The sequence below is a fragment of the Labeo rohita genome, chromosome 3 (assembly GCF_022985175.1).
Source record: "Labeo rohita strain BAU-BD-2019 chromosome 3, IGBB_LRoh.1.0, whole genome shotgun sequence".
Classification (NCBI taxonomy): domain Eukaryota; kingdom Metazoa; phylum Chordata; class Actinopteri; order Cypriniformes; family Cyprinidae; genus Labeo; species Labeo rohita.
The window spans coordinates 37,428,059-37,452,323 of record NC_066871.1 but is presented as its reverse complement, the minus strand read 5'-3'; the positions used below and the strand labels follow the sequence as shown (position 1 = coordinate 37,452,323).

General features: G+C 35.6%; 3 protein-coding genes across 4 annotated transcripts; 1 reads left to right on the top strand and 2 right to left on the bottom strand.

The window, feature by feature from the left end:
• Positions 1-501: 501 nt before the first annotated feature.
• rac1b (Rac family small GTPase 1b) lies at positions 502-9,596 on the top strand. Its single transcript, XM_051105947.1, has 6 exons — positions 502-755; positions 3,090-3,161; positions 5,346-5,463; positions 5,792-5,854; positions 7,417-7,576; positions 8,261-9,596. Exons 1-6 carry the CDS (start codon positions 721-723, stop codon positions 8,389-8,391), a joined length of 579 nt encoding a protein of 192 aa, XP_050961904.1. The 5' UTR covers positions 502-720; the 3' UTR covers positions 8,392-9,596.
• A 1,979-nt stretch (positions 9,597-11,575) lies between these two features.
• LOC127163566 (serine/threonine-protein kinase 19-like) lies at positions 11,576-13,691 on the bottom strand. 2 transcript variants are annotated; one of them, XM_051106847.1, is made up of 6 exons: positions 13,322-13,691; positions 12,583-12,731; positions 12,234-12,469; positions 12,064-12,161; positions 11,838-11,985; positions 11,576-11,754 (listed from the first exon to the last, which is right to left on the bottom strand). In XM_051106847.1, the coding sequence occupies exons 1-6, from the start codon at positions 13,410-13,412 to the stop codon at positions 11,706-11,708; spliced, it is 771 nt and encodes a 256-aa protein (XP_050962804.1). In that variant the 5' UTR covers positions 13,413-13,691; the 3' UTR covers positions 11,576-11,705. The 2 variants fall into 2 exon arrangements, with proteins under 2 accessions (XP_050962804.1, XP_050962805.1); XM_051106848.1 differs by having other exon boundaries at positions 12,583-12,728.
• Positions 13,692-14,950: 1,259 nt separating this feature from the next.
• LOC127163567 (serine/threonine-protein kinase 19-like) lies at positions 14,951-17,073 on the bottom strand. Its single transcript, XM_051106849.1, is given in 7 exon segments — positions 14,951-15,129; positions 15,213-15,360; positions 15,439-15,536; positions 15,609-15,651; positions 15,654-15,843; positions 15,964-16,109; positions 16,703-17,073. Coding segments are annotated over 7 exon segments (765 nt in total). The 5' UTR covers positions 16,794-17,073; the 3' UTR covers positions 14,951-15,080.
• Between the last annotated feature and the right edge of the window lie 7,192 nt (positions 17,074-24,265).

Sequence of the window (24,265 nt, the reverse complement as noted above, 5' to 3'; positions counted from 1 at the left end):
CTGAGGTGGTTTTTTTTTTTTTTTTTTCTAAAGCATGTTTATAATTACTTTAATGTCCTAATTGAATTATGGCCTAATCTTGGTTTAGTCTAAGCCCTGTCTATGAAACCAGCCCTATGTGTACTGTCTAATCACTTCAAACTTCAAACATGTATACTTTATGATATGCCTAGTCATACGGAATATTATTTAATTATGTGCTACTTCTATTGGCTAAACTGAGTAATCATGAAAATTAATATGGAGGAAATGAGCCTTTGTTTTTTTATTTTTAAAGGCAGAGGTTCAACAATAATTAAACGTTTCAAAAACAAAAAGCATTATTTATTTAACACAATCTTTTGTTTTGTTTCGTTTATTCTAAAGTATTTGTACCCCTTGCTGTATTTGTAAATCTTTAAAACAAAATAAATAAATATAACGAAACAAAACAAGACAAGTACAGGGAAAGCTGGGCGCTAGATGAGGGACTTTTATTTTGTTCGGACCGAGCGGAAGTGCGCTTGTAAATCTGTTGTAGTCGCTTCCTGTCTTGGGTGGTGGCTTCAAACTTTCTTACTCGACTTCATTCCTGTGTGTGGGAATGAAAGAAGGAAGAAAAGTAGTTGTATAAAAGCCTCACATTGTGCAGCTGAATAAGTGTTGCTTTAAACAGCGTCGTTTATTTGACTAATCTTGGTACATTTTGTGCGGAGGGAGAGTGAATATCGAGTTAAAGTCATGCAGGCCATCAAGTGTGTGGTCGTCGGGGACGGGTGAGTAACTTTACTCTCTCTTAACTGTCTCTGAGTTTGTACTGACATTTTCTCACCTTAAAGATAACTGGGCTCACTTTGTTTCACTGGCTGTGTCTCAAAGCCTAGTGAACCTCAACCGTAGGCTGCATTTCGGTGAGCTTCTGTGCGTTCTGAGTCCAGTGTGACGTCACGCGCATTATCTGAGGCACGGAGTGCATGTGACTTCAAAACTAGGTTTCTGATGGTCTAATTAACTAACTCGAAACACTCCTGTGATGTCAAAAAGAGTGTCTTATAGCAGCTTCGTAGGTGTTAAGACAATAACTCCGTTATAGGGTCCGTGGTGTTGTTATTGACCCACAAACGAACAAACAAACAAACAAACAATTTAACAGATATGGAGACTTATATTATGCAGAAAGTCCATGTATTAATGTATTTAACATTAGTATAAATATATAGGGCATCTGCATTTATTAACACAATAGAATACCATGGTTTTGTGGATATCATGCCATAACAATACAATGGTTTGTTGGAAGTTTCTTGGAATAACATCCAGTCCAGTATTATGATATCATCACTGTACCATAGTTGCACCACAGAGCACACCCGATGATATCATAGAAACACACATCATTAGTCTGTGTGTTTGTTTCTACATTATTTGCTCAAATCTTAAGCATTCTTTGTATTGAAGTTGTTTAGCCAAGTTAATAATTGCACTGTTAACGCTTATCTGAACTACCTAAATTTGAGTTTCTCATTGACTTGCCAAGTGTACACGCAGACTTAAGTGCTGCCTTCAACCTATTCATTCAATTTCTAGTAGAAATCAGCATTAAAATCAAGAAAAACCCATACATCAAACACAGAATATGAATTTCTGATAGTTTTAAAAGACCTAGATAGCCTCACACTTCAGTAGGCGTACAGTAAGGTCATAGTAGGAGTAGGACTTTGATCTGTACTTTATAATAGACTGAATCCATCAGGCATTGCTCAATCTTTCATAGTGCGTGCTGATTCATGCGTTCTGGGCTGTACTTGATCAGCCAGCAATTATTTTTTGGGCTGTTAGTTCATTAACCCTATAACGCCTACTATTTGATACCTTTAATTATTCTACAAAGTCTATTCTACAGAAAAGGAGCAGCGCCAAATGTCCAAAATCTAAACCCAAGTTGGTCTGGTGCGTAGATCCAAATAAACATGGACCAAGCAAACAATTGAGATCCTTTATACCTTTAATTAATGACATTATCAAAACTTTGCTAAAAAAAACAATCCCTTGTACACAATCCCTACATGCCTGTCATCTGGTTCATAGTTTAAACTTTTTTCCTCCTTCAAGTTGTAATCACATGTTTTTTTGCAGTGAAATCTGTAAGATTTTCATAAAGTAAACATAAGGATAATTTAAAAGGTCAGTAATATGATAAAAATGTATTAGACTAAAGCAACTTATTATAATTATTATAATTAATTTAATAACTAACTTATAACTTTATCTTCATCCTTGCATTATGTTTCATCTCTGAGCATCAAATGTGATGCATCAGTATTTTGAGCATTTTAGCATTAAATAATCTCACTAAGACATTATTGAGAAATAAAGAGTGAAACCTGATATTTATATGTATTTTATGTTGGTAGTCTGTGATACTTTTTTACATTACAAACAATCAGAATTGCATCAGCAACTGCACCAAATTGCATATTTGTGCTCAGTTTGGGCCTCTGAATAGAATCGATGTTTTAGAATTAGTAATATTTCACCCTCTAACTCTAGCACTCTCTATTCTAATTCTATTCTTTAAAAAAACTTGCCGTTTTAGACTTATACTCTTCATTTACTTACTGCTTGTTTTCTTAAAAAAAAAAAAAAAAAAGAACACTAGCTTCTCTACTCTTTCTGTAAGGCCTCTAAAACTAGCTTGCTTTTTCGTTTTTTTTCTATTCTGTTCTTTTTATTTATTATATAATTTAAAAAATTAATTTTTTAAGATTTATCATAGCACTTACAGCACTTACATGTTACACATTTGACTGTTTTATATGTTATTATGTTTTTATTTATTTATTTACATTTTATTTGCTGTTGTTACAAAACTGTCTACCAGAATAAAGGTTCACAAATGTAGCATATGCTCAAAACTGCTTTCAGTTACAAGAGAAAGTAACGCGCACATGATGCGTCACTTTCTGGAAATCTCAGCCCTAAAGTGCTAGTCATTTGACAACTGTTTTGATAGAGTGGCTTTACCAGACTAGTTTTTCAGTGGTTCTGGTTACTGATACTATCTTGTAGCATGCCATGTGTTTATCGTGATGTGTTTATCTTCATTTCAGAGCTGTGGGTAAAACATGCCTGCTGATCAGTTACACAACCAATGCCTTTCCTGGAGAATACATCCCCACAGTGTGAGTATCTCCACTTCTCACTTGAATTTGTGCTGTGAACAAGCAACTGTGAATTCCGATTTAATATACTGATTTATTATTATTTTAGTTTTTATTTTAGATTATCTTAAAGAGAAAACAATTGGGCTAGAATCAAGGTGGTCATTGCTACAATATTACAGTATTAATCTAAATATTCTTATTGTTAATCTTCAGACAGGCAAGTTAAAATAGTTAGCTAACTTATTTAGCTACAGTGTAACCTTTCCTCCTTTTTTAAAATTCCTTCTCATCATTTTTGTGTGTGTATGTCCCTGGTACCCTGTTCATCCAAACTCCTAATAATCTAGGAAAAAGCCCACCTAAGATTAATAAAGTCCTTTCATTAAAGTCGGTAAACACTTTAAATCTCAAGATGCTGTTATTTGTAAATTAGCTATTCTAAAGGGTGTAGGTATGAAAGAGAGAGAGTGATACCGGACACATGAGAATAGGACCATAATTTTGCCAGCAACAACAGGAAATATCCAATATACTGAAATGTTGTATCTCAGCTGTTCAGAATCATGTTTTCCAGAGAGATGTATAATAAAGTATTTTCGTGTGAACATTTAAACTAAAGGGTTAGTTCACCCAAAAATGAGAATTCTGTCATTAATTACTCACCCTCATGTTGTTCCAAACCAAAAAGACCTTCATTCATGTTCAGAAAAAAAAAGATATTTTTGATGACATCTGAAATGTGTTGTGAAAGTTGTTTTCTTTGTGCACAAAAAGTATTCTTGAAGCTTTATAAAACTACGGTTCAACCACTGATGTCACACAGACTATATTAACAATGTCCTTACAATGTTTCTGGACCTTAAATGTGGAAGGACCCTTGCGGTCTATGGAGGGTCAGATAGCTCTTGGATTTCATAAAACATAACTTAATTTGTGTTCCGAAGATGAACGATGGTCTTATGGGTTTGGAGCAACGTGAGGAATGAAGAATGAAGAATAATTAATAACGGAATTTTCATTTTTGGGTGAACTAAGCCTTTAAACATTGAATTCAAAACGTGCTTTGGACTGTGACTTTTACAAAGCTGAAAAGTCTCTTGATTTATTTAAATTCTGCATTTGTTTACAGTCAGCACTTTACATTCAGTTAAAGAAGTCCACTTCCAAAACAAAGATTTACATATGTACTCACCCCCTTGTCATCCAAGATGTTCATGTCTTTCTTTCTTTAGTTGTAAAGAAGTTATGTTTTTTGAGGAGAACATTTCAGCATTTTTCTCCATATAATGGACTGATATGGTGCCCGATTTTGAACTTCCAGAGTTTAAATGTGGCTTCAAATGATCCCAAATGCGGTTGTGAATGATTCCAGCCGAGAAAGAAGGGTCTTATCTAACGTAACAATCGGTTATTTTCATAAAAATAATTCAGTTTATATACTTTTTAATATCAAACGCTCGTCTTGTCTTACTTTGCCTGGACTGTTTTTGTTCCAGTTCATGACAGTTAGGGCAGTGTTTCCCAACCCTGTTCCTGGAGGCACACCAACAGTGCACATTTTGGATGTCTCCCTTATCTGACCAATATATTTCTGTTCCTCGAGTCTCTACTAACGAGATGATGAGTTGATTCAGGTGTGTTGGAAAATGTGTAGTGTTGGTGTGCCTCCAGGAACAGGGTTGGGAAACACTGAGTTAGGGTATGTCAAAAAACTTCCATCTCATGTTCTCCCTCAACTTCAAAATCATCCTATATCACTGTTTTACCTTTTTTGTTAAGGCTGTTTGATCTTCTTTGCATGTTCACTTTTTGAAACGATATTTGAAGTTAAGGGAGAAAATATGATTGGAGGTTTTGAAATACACAGAGTTCAGGGAGAGAAAGGCAAAACGGGCATTTAAGATTAAAAACTATTTATTTTTAAAATTAAAATTACTGATCGTTTCGCTAGATAAGACCCTTCTTCCTCAGCTGGACTCGTTTACAACTGCATTTAAACTGCATTTTGGAAGTTCAAAATCGGGGCACCATAGCAGTCCTGAAAAAACATCGTTTCTTTGCGACTGAAGAAAGAAAGAGATGAACATCTTGGATGACAAGGGGGTGAGTACATTATTTGTGAATCTTTGTTTTGGAAGTGGACTTCTTTAACCTGGTGTTCAGTGATTAACTTTCAGAATTGCATTGCCTTTCAATTGACAGATTTGACAATTACTCTGCAAATGTGATGGTGGATGGGAAACCAGTGAATCTGGGTCTCTGGGATACAGCAGGACAGGAGGATTATGACAGACTTCGTCCCCTGTCGTATCCACAGACGGTAAGATCGCAGAACTGCATGATGATTATTTGCCATTTACAGCTGCATTAGCTTTATATTGGTAATGTATACAGCCACAAATGCTTATTATCCGACAGTCATGCATTCATTTTTTTTTTTCTAAGTATAATCATATTTTGCACAAACATACATTTTCACTTCTAAACAACAGCACTTCTTGTCAGATCTGAGACATTGCTGTCAGATAAGCAAGCAAAACCACTGCATAAAGTACCTATATTTGAATTGTGTTGAGTTATTTCACATTCTGACTGTGAATATTGGAAATGCACCTCTAAATTTGCCATTGGATGCTTTTATCCCATAGGACGTGTTTCTCATCTGCTTCTCCCTTGTGAGCCCTGCCTCTTTCGAGAATGTTCGTGCAAAGGTAAGTGCGCTTTTTTTTTTTTTTTTTTTTTTTCAAAAGTAGAAGCTAGAACCAAGCTAGCAGACATTAGAGTGAAGTTTTTGAATTTGACTTTTTGAAATGTAAGGCCAGGAAAACCCTTGAAAATAGCAATATTCCTGAAGAAGTTCTTGAAAAGTGCTTGAAATATTTTAAGGCAATTTATCTATGAAATAACCTTTTTTCAATCTATTCACGCAATTAAAACAAACATCATACTTTTTGCTTATTTGAGTTAATGTCATAAAACTAGCAAGCTAAGCCAGTAAACGTGTAAACATGGCTGAAGGTACGAAAAGAGGAACAGATGAACCAAATCAATTGAGTCATTTATTCTGGATTCACACAGTTTGATTCAAACTTGTGACTTTGATCATTCATTTTAAGTGATTTACTAGCAAAGGCCAGATTAAATTAAAAGGTTCACAAAAACATTTGAAAACATTCATTTTCGAATTTCGACATTGCTTGTACTGATTTTAAAAAGCACGTAGTGATGGGTGAAATGGAGCTTTTCGAAACTCTGAATCAGTTAAACCAATGCGTCGCAAAATGATACACTGTTTTGAAGCGCTCCAATCAGATTGCGTATGGTGAATCATTTGTTTCAGATCAGGATTTCGGAGCAGATTAAACAATAGAAAACATCAAACAATCAAGGTAGTAAAGTTATAAAAACAAAGAAAAAAGAAAACGTATACACAAATACAAATCCCTTAAAGGAACACTCCACTTTTTTTGAAAATAGGCTCATTGTCTAACTCCCCTAGAGTTAAACAGTTGAGTATTACCGTTTCGAATCCATTCAGCCGATCTCCGGGTCTGGCGGTAGCACTTTTAGCATAGCTTAACATAGATCATTGAATCTGATTAGACCTATAGCATCTCATTTAAAAATGACCATGTATAATGACAATATTTTTCCTATTTAAAACTTGACTCTTCTGTAGTTACATTGTGTGCTAAGACTGACGGAAAATGAAAAGTTGTGATTTTCTAGGCTGATATGGCTAGGAACTATACTCACGTTCCGGCGTGATGATCAAGGAACTTTGCTGCTGTACCATGGGTGCAGCAGACGCAATGATATTATGCAGCGCCTGAAAGTGACTGGCACTAGGTTTGTGTAGATGCAGAGTTGTAGCCGGCAGAGTTGACGGCTCATTGCGCCTGCTAACGGTCTAATCGGATTCAATGATCTATGCTAAGCTATGCTAAACGTGCTACTGCCAGACCCAGAGAGTGGAGTGTTCCTTTAAGAAAATTAACCATGGTTTTACTATAGAAAAGTGTTGTATACTTTGTAATACTATCGTAGTAATACTTTGCATGTGCTTCACTTTACCTTGAAAATCAAAAATATATTGCTTGAAAAGTCCTTGAAAGTTCTGGAATTTCATTTTACAGTGTCTGTACGAACCCTGAATTTTTTTTTTTTTTTTTTCTTCTCCCCCCCCTGAAATAATTATTTCAGGTGCATGCAGGACTGAAGCTGCATGTCCATTTCTGAATTGATAATTTTGCAATGTCTTATGTGTGTCCAGTGGTATCCAGAAGTGAGACACCACTGTCCAAACACTCCAATCATCCTGGTAGGAACCAAGCTTGATCTGAGAGATGATAAGGACACTATTGAGAAACTGAAGGAGAAGAAGCTCACTCCCATCACCTACCCTCAGGGCCTGGCCATGGCCAAAGAGATCGGTAGGTGGAATCAACGCATGTTTTAAAACCTCGTGAAAACATCTCCATGTCATGTTTTAATAGAGGACATTAATAAATCATTTCACTTTTTAAAAAAAAAAATGAATTGCAAAGCTGATTCTTTTTTTTTTTTTTTTTTTTTATCCATTTATGAGTCAAGTTGCCATTATTGCCATTAATGGATCTGATTATTTTCAGGATCTCATTAGACTTTTAGGGTTAATTTTTGTTTAAAGATTTCAAATAGTACAAATGAATGCTTTTGATATGTTTATGATTGCTTTTATAATAGATTAAGGCTTTAAGCCCAAAGTACACATATGGTTTTCACAGTAGAAAACAAAACTAAAAGAGACGGAACAACAACAAAATACTGGAGAGTGCAAGCCAGATGCCCACATTGACAAGCTTCATAACTCATGGTCATATCTTGTGGAGAAAAATTGTGCAGGTGTTGGACAAAGATAAAACTTTCTAGAGCACACGTCTCTACAAAAAGAAAGTATACTTTAGTCCAGTGCACCGAGTTATAAATATTCCACTTTACTTTGTGATAAAAACATAAATTGTTCCCACATTACTAATCTTTCTGATTGGAAATTGAGTATTTCACACTCATTATGTTTAAAATCAAATATTTTTCAAACGGTTTGGTCTAAAAAGCTCTTGTGTTGTGTTTCCCAGGGGCTGTTAAGTATCTGGAGTGCTCTGCGCTCACACAGCGTGGCCTTAAGACGGTGTTTGACGAGGCCATCCGGGCCGTGCTCTGCCCTCCCCCTGTCAAGAAGAGAAAGAGGAAGTGCCTGCTGCTCTAGAGTTCTGAGGAAAGATTGCTGTGATCCAAACTGTATTTCTAAGGGGAGAAGTTAGAAATGAGACCATGTTTTCATTTTTCACTTCCTCCGTTGTAATTACCAGTACAACTTTATACCTTCACAAAACTTTTATCAATATTATCAATAGATGTAGTAAAAAAAATTGATCCCAAACCCATCTTCCTTAGACAAATGCATACTATTGGACGACCTGCGGCCTTTGACTAATGGATATTAACTTTTAGATGGTTAACAGTGTCCTAAAGTTGGTTCTTTCCATTGAGAACCCCGCAATGTTTGTTTACAGTCTTTGTTTGAAAGAAATTAAGATCTTGCCAAATAGCACTACATTAGGATGGGGCAGCCCTCCGTACACCACATTTGTTGCTTTTTACTCACTAAAGGTCTACAACCATTTGGCAAACAGAGCTAATTGTCAGCTACAGTGATGCAAATGAGATGACTTGTGGTTTAACACATTTTTTTTTTTGAAGAGATATAGTGAAGTCAGCTTACCTCACACCTGAAACATGAGGTTCTGTTAATGGAAGGATGAGGTGTCTGAATGGATTTTTAAACTTCTATTTGCCATTTGTTTTGGGGTTATATTGTCATTTAAGGCCACACTAAGTATGCATGGAAACATGTCCAAGCCACATTTCGCTCCTAAATTTTAGAAAACATATTTTGCGTTAAAAAATAAAGCCTGTTTTGAGGACCATGTGTGATAAAGTATTTTACAGTAATGAAAACTTTGATTAGCAAAAATGGGTTTAATTATAATTGCATGTCATAATATACCACAGTGCAAAGATATATGAGCCAAAAAAATAGGCTGCATTTTGTGTAATCAAAGTATAATTTCCATTTTTCTTTTGAGGTGAAACATGGCGAGGAAATGTTTTGTTGGTCCCAGTATGTCAAGAGGTCTCAGAATGCATCTATTTCCAAATAGATTCAGTCCCCAAATATCAGCATCCTGCTTGTAAAATATCTATTGGATCACATGGGACATTTAGTGTCAATCTTAATTTAGCGGTATATGAACACCTTGATGCTCTTTGGCATTTATAATACACCCTCTACAGCCATATATATAATTTTTTTTTTTTTAACACTTTTAGAAACTTTATTCTTTTTGACACTTTATATTTGCTAATGTTACAAAAAGCAACATACTACTGTCAGCGCGTACACTACAGGAATTAGTTCATGTGAAGTAAGTCTTCTCTTAATGCGGTTTATTCCCCTTATTATTAATCACTTTTAAATGACATTGTACGTCTTACTGTACTAATAACATGTAACTGTCAAATGTGTTTATATCCTGAAATCAGTTGTCTTGATTCGAGCAGCACATCACGTACAAGGTATTCTGACATTTAACACTATTGCATACTTACTTGAACTGTCCTGAGGCACAATAGAATGTGCGTCATTTGTGATCACCCTATCCAGCGATTTCTATCTGCAGTTATAGCCAGATTGTAACCCTGTTTTTAGGGGTATTCATGATGTCATTTGTTTTACAGAGATAATAAAATACAATAAATTTAGATTAAACCCTAAAGTTGTTTTGTTGTCTTTATAAACTTTATGTAGCTCTGCCACTTTCCAGTGCTGCGTCTGCTTCAGTGTGAAGGTAATTTCGTATTTATGAGCCGCTCATTGTATCATTTGGTATGAAATCCACTTTGAATTTTACAATGCTCATGATAACTTATGTTAACTCTAAAATAAGTAAATGTACTTCACCAGCTAGTTATGTTTTAACAGCGATACTATCCAACTTATTTTTCTCATAAGAATAGGCGCGGCCATTTGTAAATTTTATGGGTCTGGCTTCCGGCCTCATCCGCTTCTAGCACTTTTTAGCTGTACAAAATCGCTTGGTTTGCTGCTTGATATTGCAAACTGGTGTGTCTTATCATGTTATTTTAATCTATTTTCTTAATTATGAACTCTTTTGTAAACAGTTTTACCGTTTACATCACGTTCTGTTTATTTCCCTAAATTTCAGCTAATGAACCAGAAATCTCATCCATAGGCTTACTTCTGCGTTGAAGTATAAGGTGGATAGAGCTACTTCAAAAACAAAGTTCAAAGACAAAATTTTAAAGATGGCTGCTCACATAAGGAAGGATTTATAGTTAAAACAACATGCATGGCTTAAAGCAGCATATTCAAAAAAAAAAAGCATGGGACTAAATTTCATCCTTCAGCAATTGATTAGATTGTGAGGTTAGTCCTAAAATAATGCAATTTAGCATGGTACTGTTTGTACTCTGTTCTGGATACAGTTGTTTTTGGGCCAGTCACCTAAGCTGTAAACGCCACGTGATTGGCAGCAACATAAAAACAAAACTAGAGGTATTTCATGTTGCATGGCAGGAAATTACTTTCTCTTAAAAACTGCTAAATGTGATTACTTTTCATCTCTTTTAGATGAAAACAAACACAACCCCAAGTATTTATTAAATATATTGGCTAAGTTAACAAAAAATATAACATCAGCAGGTGCAGACATTTCCCAACAGTACAGTTGTAATGATTGTATGAACTACTTTAATTCCAAAATCAATTGAAGCAACATAAAGAGGTGCTTCCAGAAGTAATAAATCCTATCTGAATACTATTAATTTGTCATTGTCATTTGGATATGTCCCAAAAACCTGCAAACTGGCTGTTATCAAGCTGCTCATTAAAAAAAACCCAACAAATTAAATAATTATAGACCAATCTCAAATCTCCTTTTTCTGTCAAAGATATTACAAAAAGTAGTATCATCCAATTATGTTCCTTCTTAGAGAAAAATGGTATCTGTGAGGATTTCCAGTTAGGATTTAGACCAGGGGTGCTCAACCCCGTTCCTGGAGAACTACCTTCCTGCAGAGTTCAGCTCCAACCCTGATCAAACGCACCTGAACCAGCTAATTAGGATCTGAAGGAGCACTTGATAATTACAGATAGGTGTATTTGATCAGGGTTGGAAATAAACTCTGCAGGAAGGTCAATCTCCAGGAACAGGGGTGGGCACCTCGATTTAGACTATATTATAGAACTTGAGACTGCTCTCATTAGAGTTACAAATGACCTGCTTTGACACAATTTGCATTGTTAAAAGCACTATATAAATGATAGTGACTTAACTAGTGGCTAAGACAGTCAGACGTCCATTTGACACTGAAATTTGGCAAAAATTTTATTATATATATTGTGCACAGTTGATTCTGTTGTTCGTAGCCAAAAGAATATGGCAATAAATACATTACACAGTTCAATTCTGTACAATTCAAGACAAGTGAGTGGAGCTGTTAGTTTCCATCCACGTATCGTAATAATGTCCCTGATGTTGTCTGTATGCTACAAAAAGATCACATTTTAGACATCAGACCTTGTCCTTACAATTACAACTCAAATCTATTCAATTATATTGTACTTCTTACCATTCTACTAACTCTGCTCCAATTATATCATGGACGTGATACTTCATCTGGAATTTGACCTGGGAAGTCGTGGGGCGTCCCTCCAATTCAGTCTTGAGGATTTCACCATATTTGGATTTCCTAACCATGCCGAGAACAGCTTTGCGTCCTGTTTGAAAAAAAGATCAGATATTAAACAGTAGCAAACGGAAAACCACTGAACATGAGTCTTGGAGGAAACACCTACCCTTAATGAAGTACTTAATGAATTTGCCAGAGTTTGGGATCGAAAGCCACCAGCTGCCTGCATCCCTCACTGTGAGGACGCCTGATTTCACCAGCTGCCTGCAAGTCCAAAAGCATCTTAGTACCAGAGACAATGAACAACATACATTTCTGTACTGTTCTGGTCCTTACGTTATCTCGGAGTCTGTAAAGAGGAACTCTTTAAGCATTTTTTCTTTGTTGAAACTTAAATCGGAGCAGTTGGGAAGTAGTTTGGCCAGAAATTTCTCGACAGTTCCCAGCGTTTTTCTGCCATCTTCCCCCTGCAGGACTTTGGCTTTGTAGTCTTCAGCAAACACCAAAGCAAAGGCCTCAGAGTCAAACCCCAGCTGGAACATCAACAGATCACCATTTTCCCTCAACTCATTCTGATGAGGAAAAGAGAAGACCACAGCTTTTGAATGCATTAAGGTTATTATAAAGTGTTTTTTTTTTTTAATTATTATTTTATTTTAATACAGGTAACGCAATCCGATCTTACCACCTGCTTGTCCACTAGGGTTTTATCATTGTGTAAACTGTAGAGCTGGTGTTTTAAGACCACTGGTGGGAGGGTATCGTTGAAGAGCTTGCGTGAAAACAGTGTCATGAGGTACTGCAAGTTTGACTTGATATCAGCACCTCCATCTGCTGAACAAACACCATACAGCACGGTTATTGTCTAACTCTACTGGCACTCATTTGTGTATAGAGCTGTAGCAGATTGTAGCCATTACATATTGTAGAGTGTAGTATTTTAAGGCCTACAGTAGCAAGTATATGTATAGTCATTTATTTACGTGATTTAAGATGCTTGCAAAGCCATTAGAATTATCATTACTGACTTACAGATTGGTTCGTACATTTTATGTTAATTTTGCTTAATCAATTTGAGAAAGACTAAACGTAAGTTAAATGAATATTGTATTTTTGTTTAATCCATATTTTAATTTTTCACAAAACGAGGTAGGATGAAGTAATAAAATGTACATAATCAGAAAATAATAACGTATAAAATTCAATGCATGCATTGCATTTATATCAATATATTGACTAAAACAGAATTTTAAGGAGGACTTTTGAAACGTTACGTCTACTTTATGCGACGTTTTCATAAAATTAGAAAACATCATGATGTATCAGTCTAATACTTTAATGTTAAATGTGTTATTTTTGTTTTATTTATTAATGGTTTTAAACGCAAAATGAGGTTAAATTATAGATACGATAAAAGTTCTTACCTTGACTGTCTTCGCTAACACTGTCAACTGCACATTTGCGTTTCTTCGTTAAACAGAACGTGTCTGCGATCAGGGCTCTTTTTCTGTTCATTTCTTTCTGATTTTTCAGCCCTGCCACAACTTCATTGAACTGTTTTTCTCATGTAACGCTAGTTAGCTTTTATGCTAAGTTAGCTGAGGATATCGCAGAAACGTTTTTAAATATTTGAAATTTTCTACTGAAGTGACTCAGAAACAGTGTTTGCTTTACAAAATATATTTTTATAAATTCTACTCTTGTAACTCAACAAAGTTTAAATGATTGTTTGCAGTTCCTCAACACAACAGCTGACTGAAACTCTTCTTCGTTGCTTTCAGGATGAATTAAACCCTTCGGCTGCTCTCTGGCGGTCTGTATTAAAACAACACCCACGCGCTAATAAAAGGAAGTAACGTTGCATTTGTCATCTAAAAATGCAAATCTACTGCATCTCATTTGGGAATTTGCTACGCATCTGTATGGGCCTATTGTTAATTAGTTAAAAGGGGTTTCAAATAACTTGTGTTCTTGGTGCCGTCAGTCCCATATGGCAAAAAATAATTGTTGTTCCCAAAATATTTTTGAAATATGCTAAATATATGTTGCAAACAGTGAAGCTCAATGAAACATATTTTTGAAGTATAAAATATATTTAAATACAAATGTGGATGGCCGACTAATGATCAAAGGTAAGTTTATAATGATTTAATAATGATTTTTATATATCGCAACATTACAGTTTTGGAGCATTTTAAATGATGTTCCTTGAAGATTATTCAAATGTTTTATATGTTCACACATATTATAGACAAGTTTTTCTTCAGATGTGACATATATGAATGCATTTTCTTAGATTACAATATATAGAGGGCAAAATATATTTTAAATACATTTTAAAAAAATATATAAACATTATATACATTATACATTTTAATTATATTTTAAAAATATATGGGTAGAAAACATTCATGAAATATATTTTGAAACATATTTTTAGCAAATCCATTTTTTTTTTTTGAAAATATATTTTAAAAGTATAAATATATCTTCGAAAATATACAAAAAAAAGCTAATGCAAATAGCAAATGTATTTTTGGCCATATTGAAAACTATTTTTAAATATATCAAAATATTATATATATATATAATATATATACATATATGTATGTATATATACTTTTTCTGTCAAAGATATTACAAAAAGTAGTATCATCCAATTATGTTCCTTCTTAGAGAAAAATGGTATCTGTGAGGATTTCCAGTTAGGATTTAGACCAGGGGTGCTCAACCCCGTTCCTGGAGAACTACCTTCCTGCAGAGTTCAGCTCCAACCCTGATCAAACGCACCTGAACCAGCTAATTAGGATCTGAAGGAGCACTTGATAATTACAGATAGGTGTATTTGATCAGGGTTGGAAATAAACTCTGCAGGAAGGTCAATCTCCAGGAACAGGGGTGGGCACCTCGATTTAGACTATATTATAGAACTTGAGACTGCTCTCATTAGAGTTACAAATGACCTGCTTTGACACAATTTGCATTGTTAAAAGCACTATATAAATGATAGTGACTTAACTAGTGGCTAAGACAGTCAGACGTCCATTTGACACTGAAATTTGGCAAAAATTTTATTATATATATTGTGCACAGTTGATTCTGTTGTTCGTAGCCAAAAGAATATGGCAATAAATACATTACACAGTTCAATTCTGTACAATTCAAGACAAGTGAGTGGAGCTGTTAGTTTCCATCCACGTATCGTAATAATGTCCCTGATGTTGTCTGTATGCTACAAAAAGATCACATTTTAGACATCAGACCTTGTCCTTACAATTACAACTCAAATCTATTCAATTATATTGTACTTCTTACCATTCTACTAACTCTGCTCCAATTATATCATGGACGTGATACTTCATCTGGAATTTGACCTGGGAAGTCGTGGGGCGTCCCTCCAATTCAGTCTTGAGGATTTCACCATATTTGGATTTCCTAACCATGCCGAGAACAGCTTTGCGTCCTGTTTGAAAAAAAGATCAGATATTAAACAGTAGCAAACGGAAAACCACTGAACATGAGTCTTGGAGGAAACACCTACCCTTAATGAAGTACTTAATGAATTTGCCAGAGTTTGGGATCGAAAGCCACCAGCTGCCTGCATCCCTCACTGTGAGGACGCCTGATTTCACCAGCTGCCTGCAAGTCCAAAAGCATCTTAGTACCAGAGACAATGAACAACATACATTTCTGTACTGTTCTGGTCCTTACGTTATCTCGGAGTCTGTAAAGAGGAACTCTTTAAGCATTTTTCTTTGTTGAAACTTAAATCGGAGCAGTTGGGAAGTAGTTTGGCCAGAAATTTCTCGACAGTTCCCAGCGTTTTTCTGCCATCTTCCCCCTGCAGGACTTTGGCTTTGTAGTCTTCAGCAAACACCAAAGCAAAGGCCTCAGAGTCAAACCCCAGCTGGAACATCAACAGATCACCATTTTCCCTCAACTCATTCTGATGAGGAAAAGAGAAGACCACAGCTTTTGAATGCATTAAGGTTATTATAAAGTGTTTTTTTTTTTTTTTTTTTAATTATTATTTTATTTTAATACAGGTAACGCAATCCGATCTTACCACCTGCTTGTCCACTAGGGTTTTATCATTGTGTAAACTGTAGAGCTGGTGTTTTAAGACCACTGGTGGGAGGGTATCGTTGAAGAGCTTGCGTGAAAACAGTGTCATGAGGTACTGCAAGTTTGACTTGATATCAGCACCTCCATCTGCTGAACAAACACCATACAGCACGGTTATTGTCTAACTCTACTGGCACTCATTTGTGTATAGAGCTGTAGCAGATTGTAGCCATTACATATTGTAGAGTGTAGTATTTTAAGGCCTACAGTAGCAAGTATATGTATAGTCATTTATTTACGTGATTTAAGATGCTTGCAAAGCCATTAGAATTATCATTACTGACTTACAGATTGGTTCGTACATTTTATGTTAATTTTGCTTAATCAATTTGAGAAAGACTAAACGTAAGTTAAATGAATATTGTATTTTTGTTTAATCCATATTTTAATTTTTCACAAAACGAGGTAGGATGAAGTAATAAAATGTACATAATCAGAAAATAATAACGTATAAAATTCAATGCATGCATTGCATTTATATCAATATATTGACTAAAACAGAATTTTAAGGAGGACTTTTGAAACGTTACGTCTACTTTATGCGACGTTTTCATAAAATTAGAAAACATCATGATGTATCAGTCTAATACTTTAATGTTAAATGTGTTATTTTTGTTTTATTTATTAATGGTTTTAAACGCAAAATGAGGTTAAATTATAGATACGATAAAAGTTCTTACCTTGACTGTCTTCGCTAACACTGTCAACTGCACATTTGCGTTTCTTCGTTAAACAGAACGTGTCTGCGATCAGGGCTCTTTTTCTGTTCATTTCTTTCTGATTTTTCAGCCCTGCCACAACTTCATTGAACTGTTTTTCTCATGTAACGCTAGTTAGCTTTTATGCTAAGTTAGCTGAGGATATCGCAGAAACGTTTTTAAATATTTGAAATTTTCTACTGAAGTGACTCAGAAACAGTGTTTGCTTTACAAAATATATTTTTATAAATTCTACTCTTGTAACTCAACAAAGTTTAAATGATTGTTTGCAGTTCCTCAACACAACAGCTGACTGAAACTCTTCTTCGTTGCTTTCAGGATGAATTAAACCCTTCGGCTGCTCTCTGGCGGTCTGTATTAAAACAACACCCACGCGCTAATAAAAGGAAGTAACGTTGCATTTGTCATCTAAAAATGCAAATCTACTGCATCTCATTTGGGAATTTGCTACGCATCTGTATGGGCCTATTGTTAATTAGTTAAAAGGGGGTTTCAAATAACTTGTGTTCTTGGTGCCGTCAGTCCCATATGGCAAAAAATAATTGTTGTTCCCAAAATATTTTTGAAATATGCTAAATATATGTTGCAAACAGTGAAGCTCAATGAAACATATTTTTGAAGTATAAAATATATTTAAATACAAATGTGGATGGCCGACTAATGATCAAAGGTAAGTTTATAATGATTTAATAATGATTTTTATATATCGCAACATTACAGTTTTGGAGCATTTTAAATGATGTTCCTTGAAGATTATTCAAATGTTTTATATGTTCACACATATTATAGACAAGTTTTTCTTCAGATGTGACATATATGAATGCATTTTCTTAGATTACAATATATAGAGGGCAAAATATATTTTAAATACATTTTAAAAAAATATATAAACATTATATACATTATACATTTTAATTATATTTTAAAAATATATGGGTAGAAAACATTCATGAAATATATTTTGAAACATATTTTTAGCAAATCCATTTTTTTTTTTTGAAAATATATTTTAAAAGTATAAATATATCTTCGAAAATATACAAAAAAAAGCTAATGCAAATAGCAAATGTATTTTTGGCCATATTGAAAACTATTTTTAAATATATCAAAATATTATATATATATATAATATATATACATATATGTATACATGTGTATATATGAAGAGCTCAGATGCAAAACCAGCTAAAAGCCATCTCGAAAATGTGATAATGATACTGAGTGAATGCTCCTGACACATATTATACATCCATCAATTACTTTTACTTCAAACTTGCTAAATTCCAGCCTCAGCCCAATCAGAAGAAGTACCAGTACTTACACAGAAACCTAAACAAAGTAGCCAGAAAGAAATGTATATATGTGTATATAATATATATATATAATATAGGGGGAGCCAACACTTTTGACATTCTCTCACAAAAATCAATGTCCTGTGGTCACAGAGGAGACTCAGTGCTATTTTTTTCTGTATTTTTTTTATTGTGGGTTTCCATCCATCATTCCATTCCCTAAACTGCTTGTCTCTGTAGGGTCACAAGGACATAAGGGCCACCCAGGCGTGTAGCAAATGTTGGGCCTCTGTCAGAGATGTGAGGGGTGGTTCACCTTTCGCCCTCACCTGTCCCACCAGGCTTAAGTGTTTACATGACATATTTTAAATTAAAAGTTTAAATACTAAACAGACAGATTTCTTTTTTTTTATTCATAAGTTTTTTTTATTCATTTGCAAGAGTGTAGGTTCAGTGCTTCAAAAACATTAAAGGGGTCATCGGATGCCCATTTTCCACAAGTTGAAATGATTCTTTAGGGTCTTAATGAAAAGTCTCTAATATACTTTGATTAAAAATTCTCAATTGTTTTGTAAAACAACACCCTTTTTACCTTGCCAAAATCAGCCCCTCTCTTCTCTCTGTGGAAAGACGGTCTTGTTTACATTAGCTGCATTTAGCCGCGTTTAGCCACTAAACTTGCTAACTACCACGTTATAAGAAAAGGCCATCGCAAAGATTCATAAAAAAACGCTTATACTCACTTCTGCTGTAAGTGAAGCTGGATCATGAATGAAACATAGACGGATATATGTACATTGGGAGGCGCATTCCCTTCACAAACAAATGTAATCCACTGCATCTTCAGCGGCTCAGATGTTGGGAGTAAATGACGACCACTATGTTCATTATTACATCCAGCAACACAACACCTCAATCGCTCAATCGGAGATATTCCTGTCTAACTTACATCCCTGCTCTTGCATCAAAACATGGAAAGTTACTGGACTGTGACAGATGGTCTAAGGTAAGAGCTCATGTCAATCAACTATTGTGGGAGCGGCATCTGTCGGTGTGACGGCACACCGACAGGCATTTGAGATTTGAAAAAGAGGATATTATTTTTACAGATTAATTAAAAACCACTGCATGGATTTTTATCATTATAGGGTAGATTTGTACATACACTGCCAACACACAATAATGTTCAAACAACATGAAAAAGTGAACTTAGCATCCGATGACCCCTTTAATGAAACAGACAAGTATTTACTTATTAATTAGTAAATAGTACATTAACACATTAGCATACAGTGGGTACGGAAAGTATTCAGACCCCCTTAAATTTTTCGCTCTTTGTTATATTGCAGCCATTTGCTAAAATCATTTAAGTTCATTTTTTTTCCTCATTAATGTACACACAGCACCCCATATTGACAGAAAAAACACAGAATTGTTGACATTTTTGCAGATTTATTAAAAAAGAAAAACTGAAATATCACATGGTCCTAAGTATTCAGACCCTTTGCTGTGACACTCATATACTGAACTCAGATGCTGTCCATTTCTTCTGATCATCCTTGAGATGGTTCTACACCTTCATTTGAGTCCAGCTGTGTTTGATTATACTGACTGGACTTGATTAGGAAAGCCACACACCTGTCTATATAAGACTTTACAGCTCACAGTGCATGTCAGAGCAAATGAGAATCATGAGGTCAAAGGAACTGCCTGAAGAGCTCAGAGACAGAATTGTGACAAGGCACAGATCTGGCCAAGGTTACAAAAACATTTCTGCTGCACTTAAGGTTCCTAAGAGCACAGTGGCCTCCATAATCCTTAAATGGAAGACGTTTGGGATGACCAGAACCCTTCCTAGAGCTGGCCGTCCGGCCAAACTGAGCTATCGGGGGAGAAGAGCCTTGGTGAGAGAGGTAAAGAAGAACCCAAAGATCACTGTGGCTGAGCTCCAGAGATGCAGTCGGGAGATGGGAGAAAGTTGTAGAAAGTCAACCATCACTGCAGCCCTCCACCAGTCGGGGCTTTATGGCAGAGTGGCCCGACGGAAGCCTCTCCTCAGTGCAAGACACATGAAAGCCCACCTGAAGGACTCCAAGATGGTGAGAAATAAGATTCTCTGGTCTGATGAGACCAAGATAGAACTTTTTGGCCTTAATTCTAAGCGGTATGTGTGGAGAAAACCAGGCACTGCTCATCACCTGTCCAATACAGTCCCAACAGTGAAGCATGGTGGTGGCAGCATCATGCTGTGGGGGTGTTTTTCAGCTGCAGGGACAGGACGACTGGTTGCAATCGAGGGAAAGATGAACACGGCCAAGTACAGGGATATCCTGGACGAAAACCTTCTCCAGACTGCTCAGGACCTCAGACTGGGCCAAAGGTTTACCTTCCAACAAGACAATGACCCTAAGCACACAGCTAAAATAACGAAGGAGTGGCTTCACAACAACTCCGTGACTGTTCTTGAATGGTCCAGCCAGAGCCCTGACTTAAACCCAATTGAGCATCTCTGGAGAGACCTAAAAATGGCTGTCCACCAACGTTTACCAACCAACCTGACAGAACTGGAGAGGATCTGCAAGGAGGAATGGCAGAGGATCCCCAAATCCAGGTGTGAAAAACTTGTTGCATCTTTCCCAAAAAGACTCATGGCTGTATTAGATCAAAAGGGTGCTTCTACTAAATACTGAGCAAAGCGTCTGAATACTTAGGACCATGTGATATTTCAGTTTTTCTTTTTTAATAAATCTGCAAAAATGTCAACAATTCTGTGTTTTTCTGTCAATATGGGGTGCTGTGTGTACATTAATGAGGAAAAAAAATGAACATAATTGATTTTAGCAAATGGCTGCAATATAACAAAGAGTGAAAAATTTAAGGGGGTCTGAATACTTTCCGTACCCACTGTATGTCGTTTAAATATTGCTTTAAAAAAATTAAGTGAAAAGTCTGTAGGCTAAGAAAATCAACAAAAACATTACACAAAAACATTATTCTTTTATTAAACAGAAATGACTGAAGCTGATTTTTTTTTTTTTTTTTTTTTTTTTTTTGTTGTTGTATTAGTATGTCTGACTCAGTTACACCAGTTAGGGAGCATTCCTTTTTTGATATATCTTTTCTTTTCGATGTTGGCACCCTAATTGGGATTGTTCATTTATTCAAAAGCCCACATTGATATAATTATAAATAATACAATATAAATACAATTCAGACCGTTTCACAAAGATCCACCCAGATTCGTGGTCTAGCCTCAGGAAACACCCTGTACGGATGGTCAGTTCATCACAGGGCCAACACACACACACACACACACACACACACATGTTTGTTTTTGTGAATTGTGGGGACTTTCCATAGACTTCTATAGTTTTTATACTGAGTAAACAATATTGTCTATCCCCTAACCCAACCCTAACCCTAAACCTACCCCTAAACATGTTTGCATTGTTAAATTTTCAGATAAACATCATTTACTATTTTTAATCATTTTTTTTTTTCATTGTGGGGACCGCAGGCCACACACACACACACAAATTAACTCCTATGAACTTGTGGGGGGAAACCGGAAACCTAGAGGAAACTTTTGTGGGTTTATTATTTGTAATTAGTGAAACTCTAGTTCATCATAAATCTAATGAATGTGTCAGGATGGTATGAAAACAATATACGATAGGGCTGCCTTGTTCTTTAGGACAATATAAAGTGAGGCTGTCCCTTTATTAATGTGCTGTTGTCTCTCTCTACATCATCAAACATAATTAAAACCCTAGTGGAAGAGTTCATGTGCAGTGACTGTTTTCATGTATGGCCTCCTGTGCCTTTGAAACATAGAATGGCCTCTTGTTTGACTGTCCCAGCAAGTAATTAGTGCTCTCTTGTGATGTTTAAACTGAATAAACTAAATGCTGAGATCTTACAAAATCATGTGTAGTCACAAGACAAGCTTACACAAAATATAGGCAGTGGTGGGCAGTAACGAAGTAGTTGTAATTCGTTACTGTACTTAAGTACATTTTTCAAGTATCTGTACTTTACTGGAGTACTTTTATTTTGAGTAACTTTCACTTTTACTTCATTACATTCCAAAGCGTAAGATCGTACTTTTTACTTCACTACATTTCATAAACATATCGTTACCTCTTATAATATATCACATGCTCTGAGACGCACAAGCGGTGTCTGATTCATGAACAAACTGATTCTTTTCAATGAACCTGTTAATCTGATTCGCCAATCGCACCAAAGGATTCATTCACGAATTGGAATGATCCGATTGCAGCTGTTCTCGAGTCGACAACTCACTGATTCAAATGATCCGTTTAGAGCGAGTCTCCAGTCAACTGAATTCACAAGTAAGAACCGGGAGATCTTGTGCGCGCGCGCGACTGATGCTGCGAAAAGTAAGTTACTAATGTCGAATTTTAGGATTAATTATTATAACTGAAAATCATATTTAGGTCAAAGCTGTCCGTTGTTTAAGGTGATCTGTTTAAGCGTACTGAAATGCTTGAATTCAAAAACGGCTTAAATAAAATAACTCATGCACGTTCATATTCCTCCCTGATGTAACGTTAGCAGTTTTATTAAAATGCTACGCATGTAGCGCTACGTGACGTCTGTTTTTATATTGTTTAGCAACAGTATACATTTTTATATTGTTTGGATCAGCTGAAGTAGACAGATATGAATGTTTATTCAACCATACTGAAAATAAGTAAATATTGTTAGCTGATGCTAACTGTGTAGCTGCTTGCTGGTGCTAAGTTGAGATAATTTTTTAGATATAAAGTCCACATATTTTTATTCAACCACCTAGATAGATTACATCCGAGGGAAAAAGAAAGGATGTGATGTTCAGAACATGGTAACTACAGTAATTATTGAAGTGGGAAGTGATGCCCTCTGGGGGCATTTGGCCAGGGGTGTTTTTACATGGACAATATTTGAAAGGAAAAAATCATTATGATAATATAATTATATTTTCCTTAAAATGTTCTTGTTAACTTCAGTCCTTATTCTCAAGTCATATATAACTGTGATGTTATGCAAAACAAGCTTTACTTGTTCACACTTTTTTCTTACTGTTGAAAATATGATGGTCAAATCTGTTTTCTCTCAGGTACATTGCTGTGTAAGCTTCACATTGAATATTACTACATCACTCTCGTCAACATAGTCCATATCAACAACAGTAGGATTATAAAAAAATGTGCTGCCTATATAAAATTGCAAAATAAATCTATCAGTACTTTTTTACTTAAGTACATAAAAAATCGGGTACTTTTGTACTTTCACTCGAGTAAAATTGAAAGAGGAGCACTTTTACTTTTACTGGAGTAATATTTTATTATACGTATCTGTACTTTTACTCGAGTACTCAAATTGTGTACTTCGTCCACCACTGAATATAGGATCAAATTTAACTGACATAGATGGTTCAGATATTACCTGGGTCCATTTTGTTTGCCATAGTCTTGCGTAACACCATTCATGTGGTTTTCAAAGAGCTGCAACCCTTTAAAAGAGCCAAATGAAAACTATAAGCAGTCACAGCTGAAGTTTGACCTGGGAGTTTGCTAGCAAATGTCAGTTTTAGATTCTTAAAATAGATATATGCATGTTAATGAATGTGTAATTGCTTATTTTTCTTGTTGGTAGGAACTGAAATGGTTCTTCAACACAGGATTTCATTGTTGCTCCTCTTCTGTTCATCACTTGGTAATTATTTCTGCAGCTGTAGAAAACTTTCTTGTGCAATTGTAACGCCACGCCAGCAGAGGGAGCCCTCACCCGAGTACTGAGTGTACGCTCCCTCTGCTGCTTCTACTTCCACTTCCTGTTTGGCACTACTTAAGCAATCACCATGTGCTTCTCCAGTGTGAAATATTGCCAGTTTCACCTGCCTTACCGAACGTTTATATTACTCTGTCTGATTACCTGTTGCCGTCTTGCTTTGTTCCTGGATTTCGTGTTTACGGATTACCCCTGTTTGGATTGTTTGACTGTGTGGACTACCTTTAAGGTTTGACCCTGTATCTGCCTGTGTACTATTGCTCTCTGGATTTTATGTTTATGTTTATGTTTGCTTTATTGGACTGTTTCTTCAGTATTCGACCCACTGCCTGCTTAAACTCTCTGCTGCTTGGATTACGATTGTGTTGTGTATGCCATTGGACTGCTTTTCCGGTATTGACCCTCTGCCTGTTTCTCTGTACTCTGCCTCCTGAAA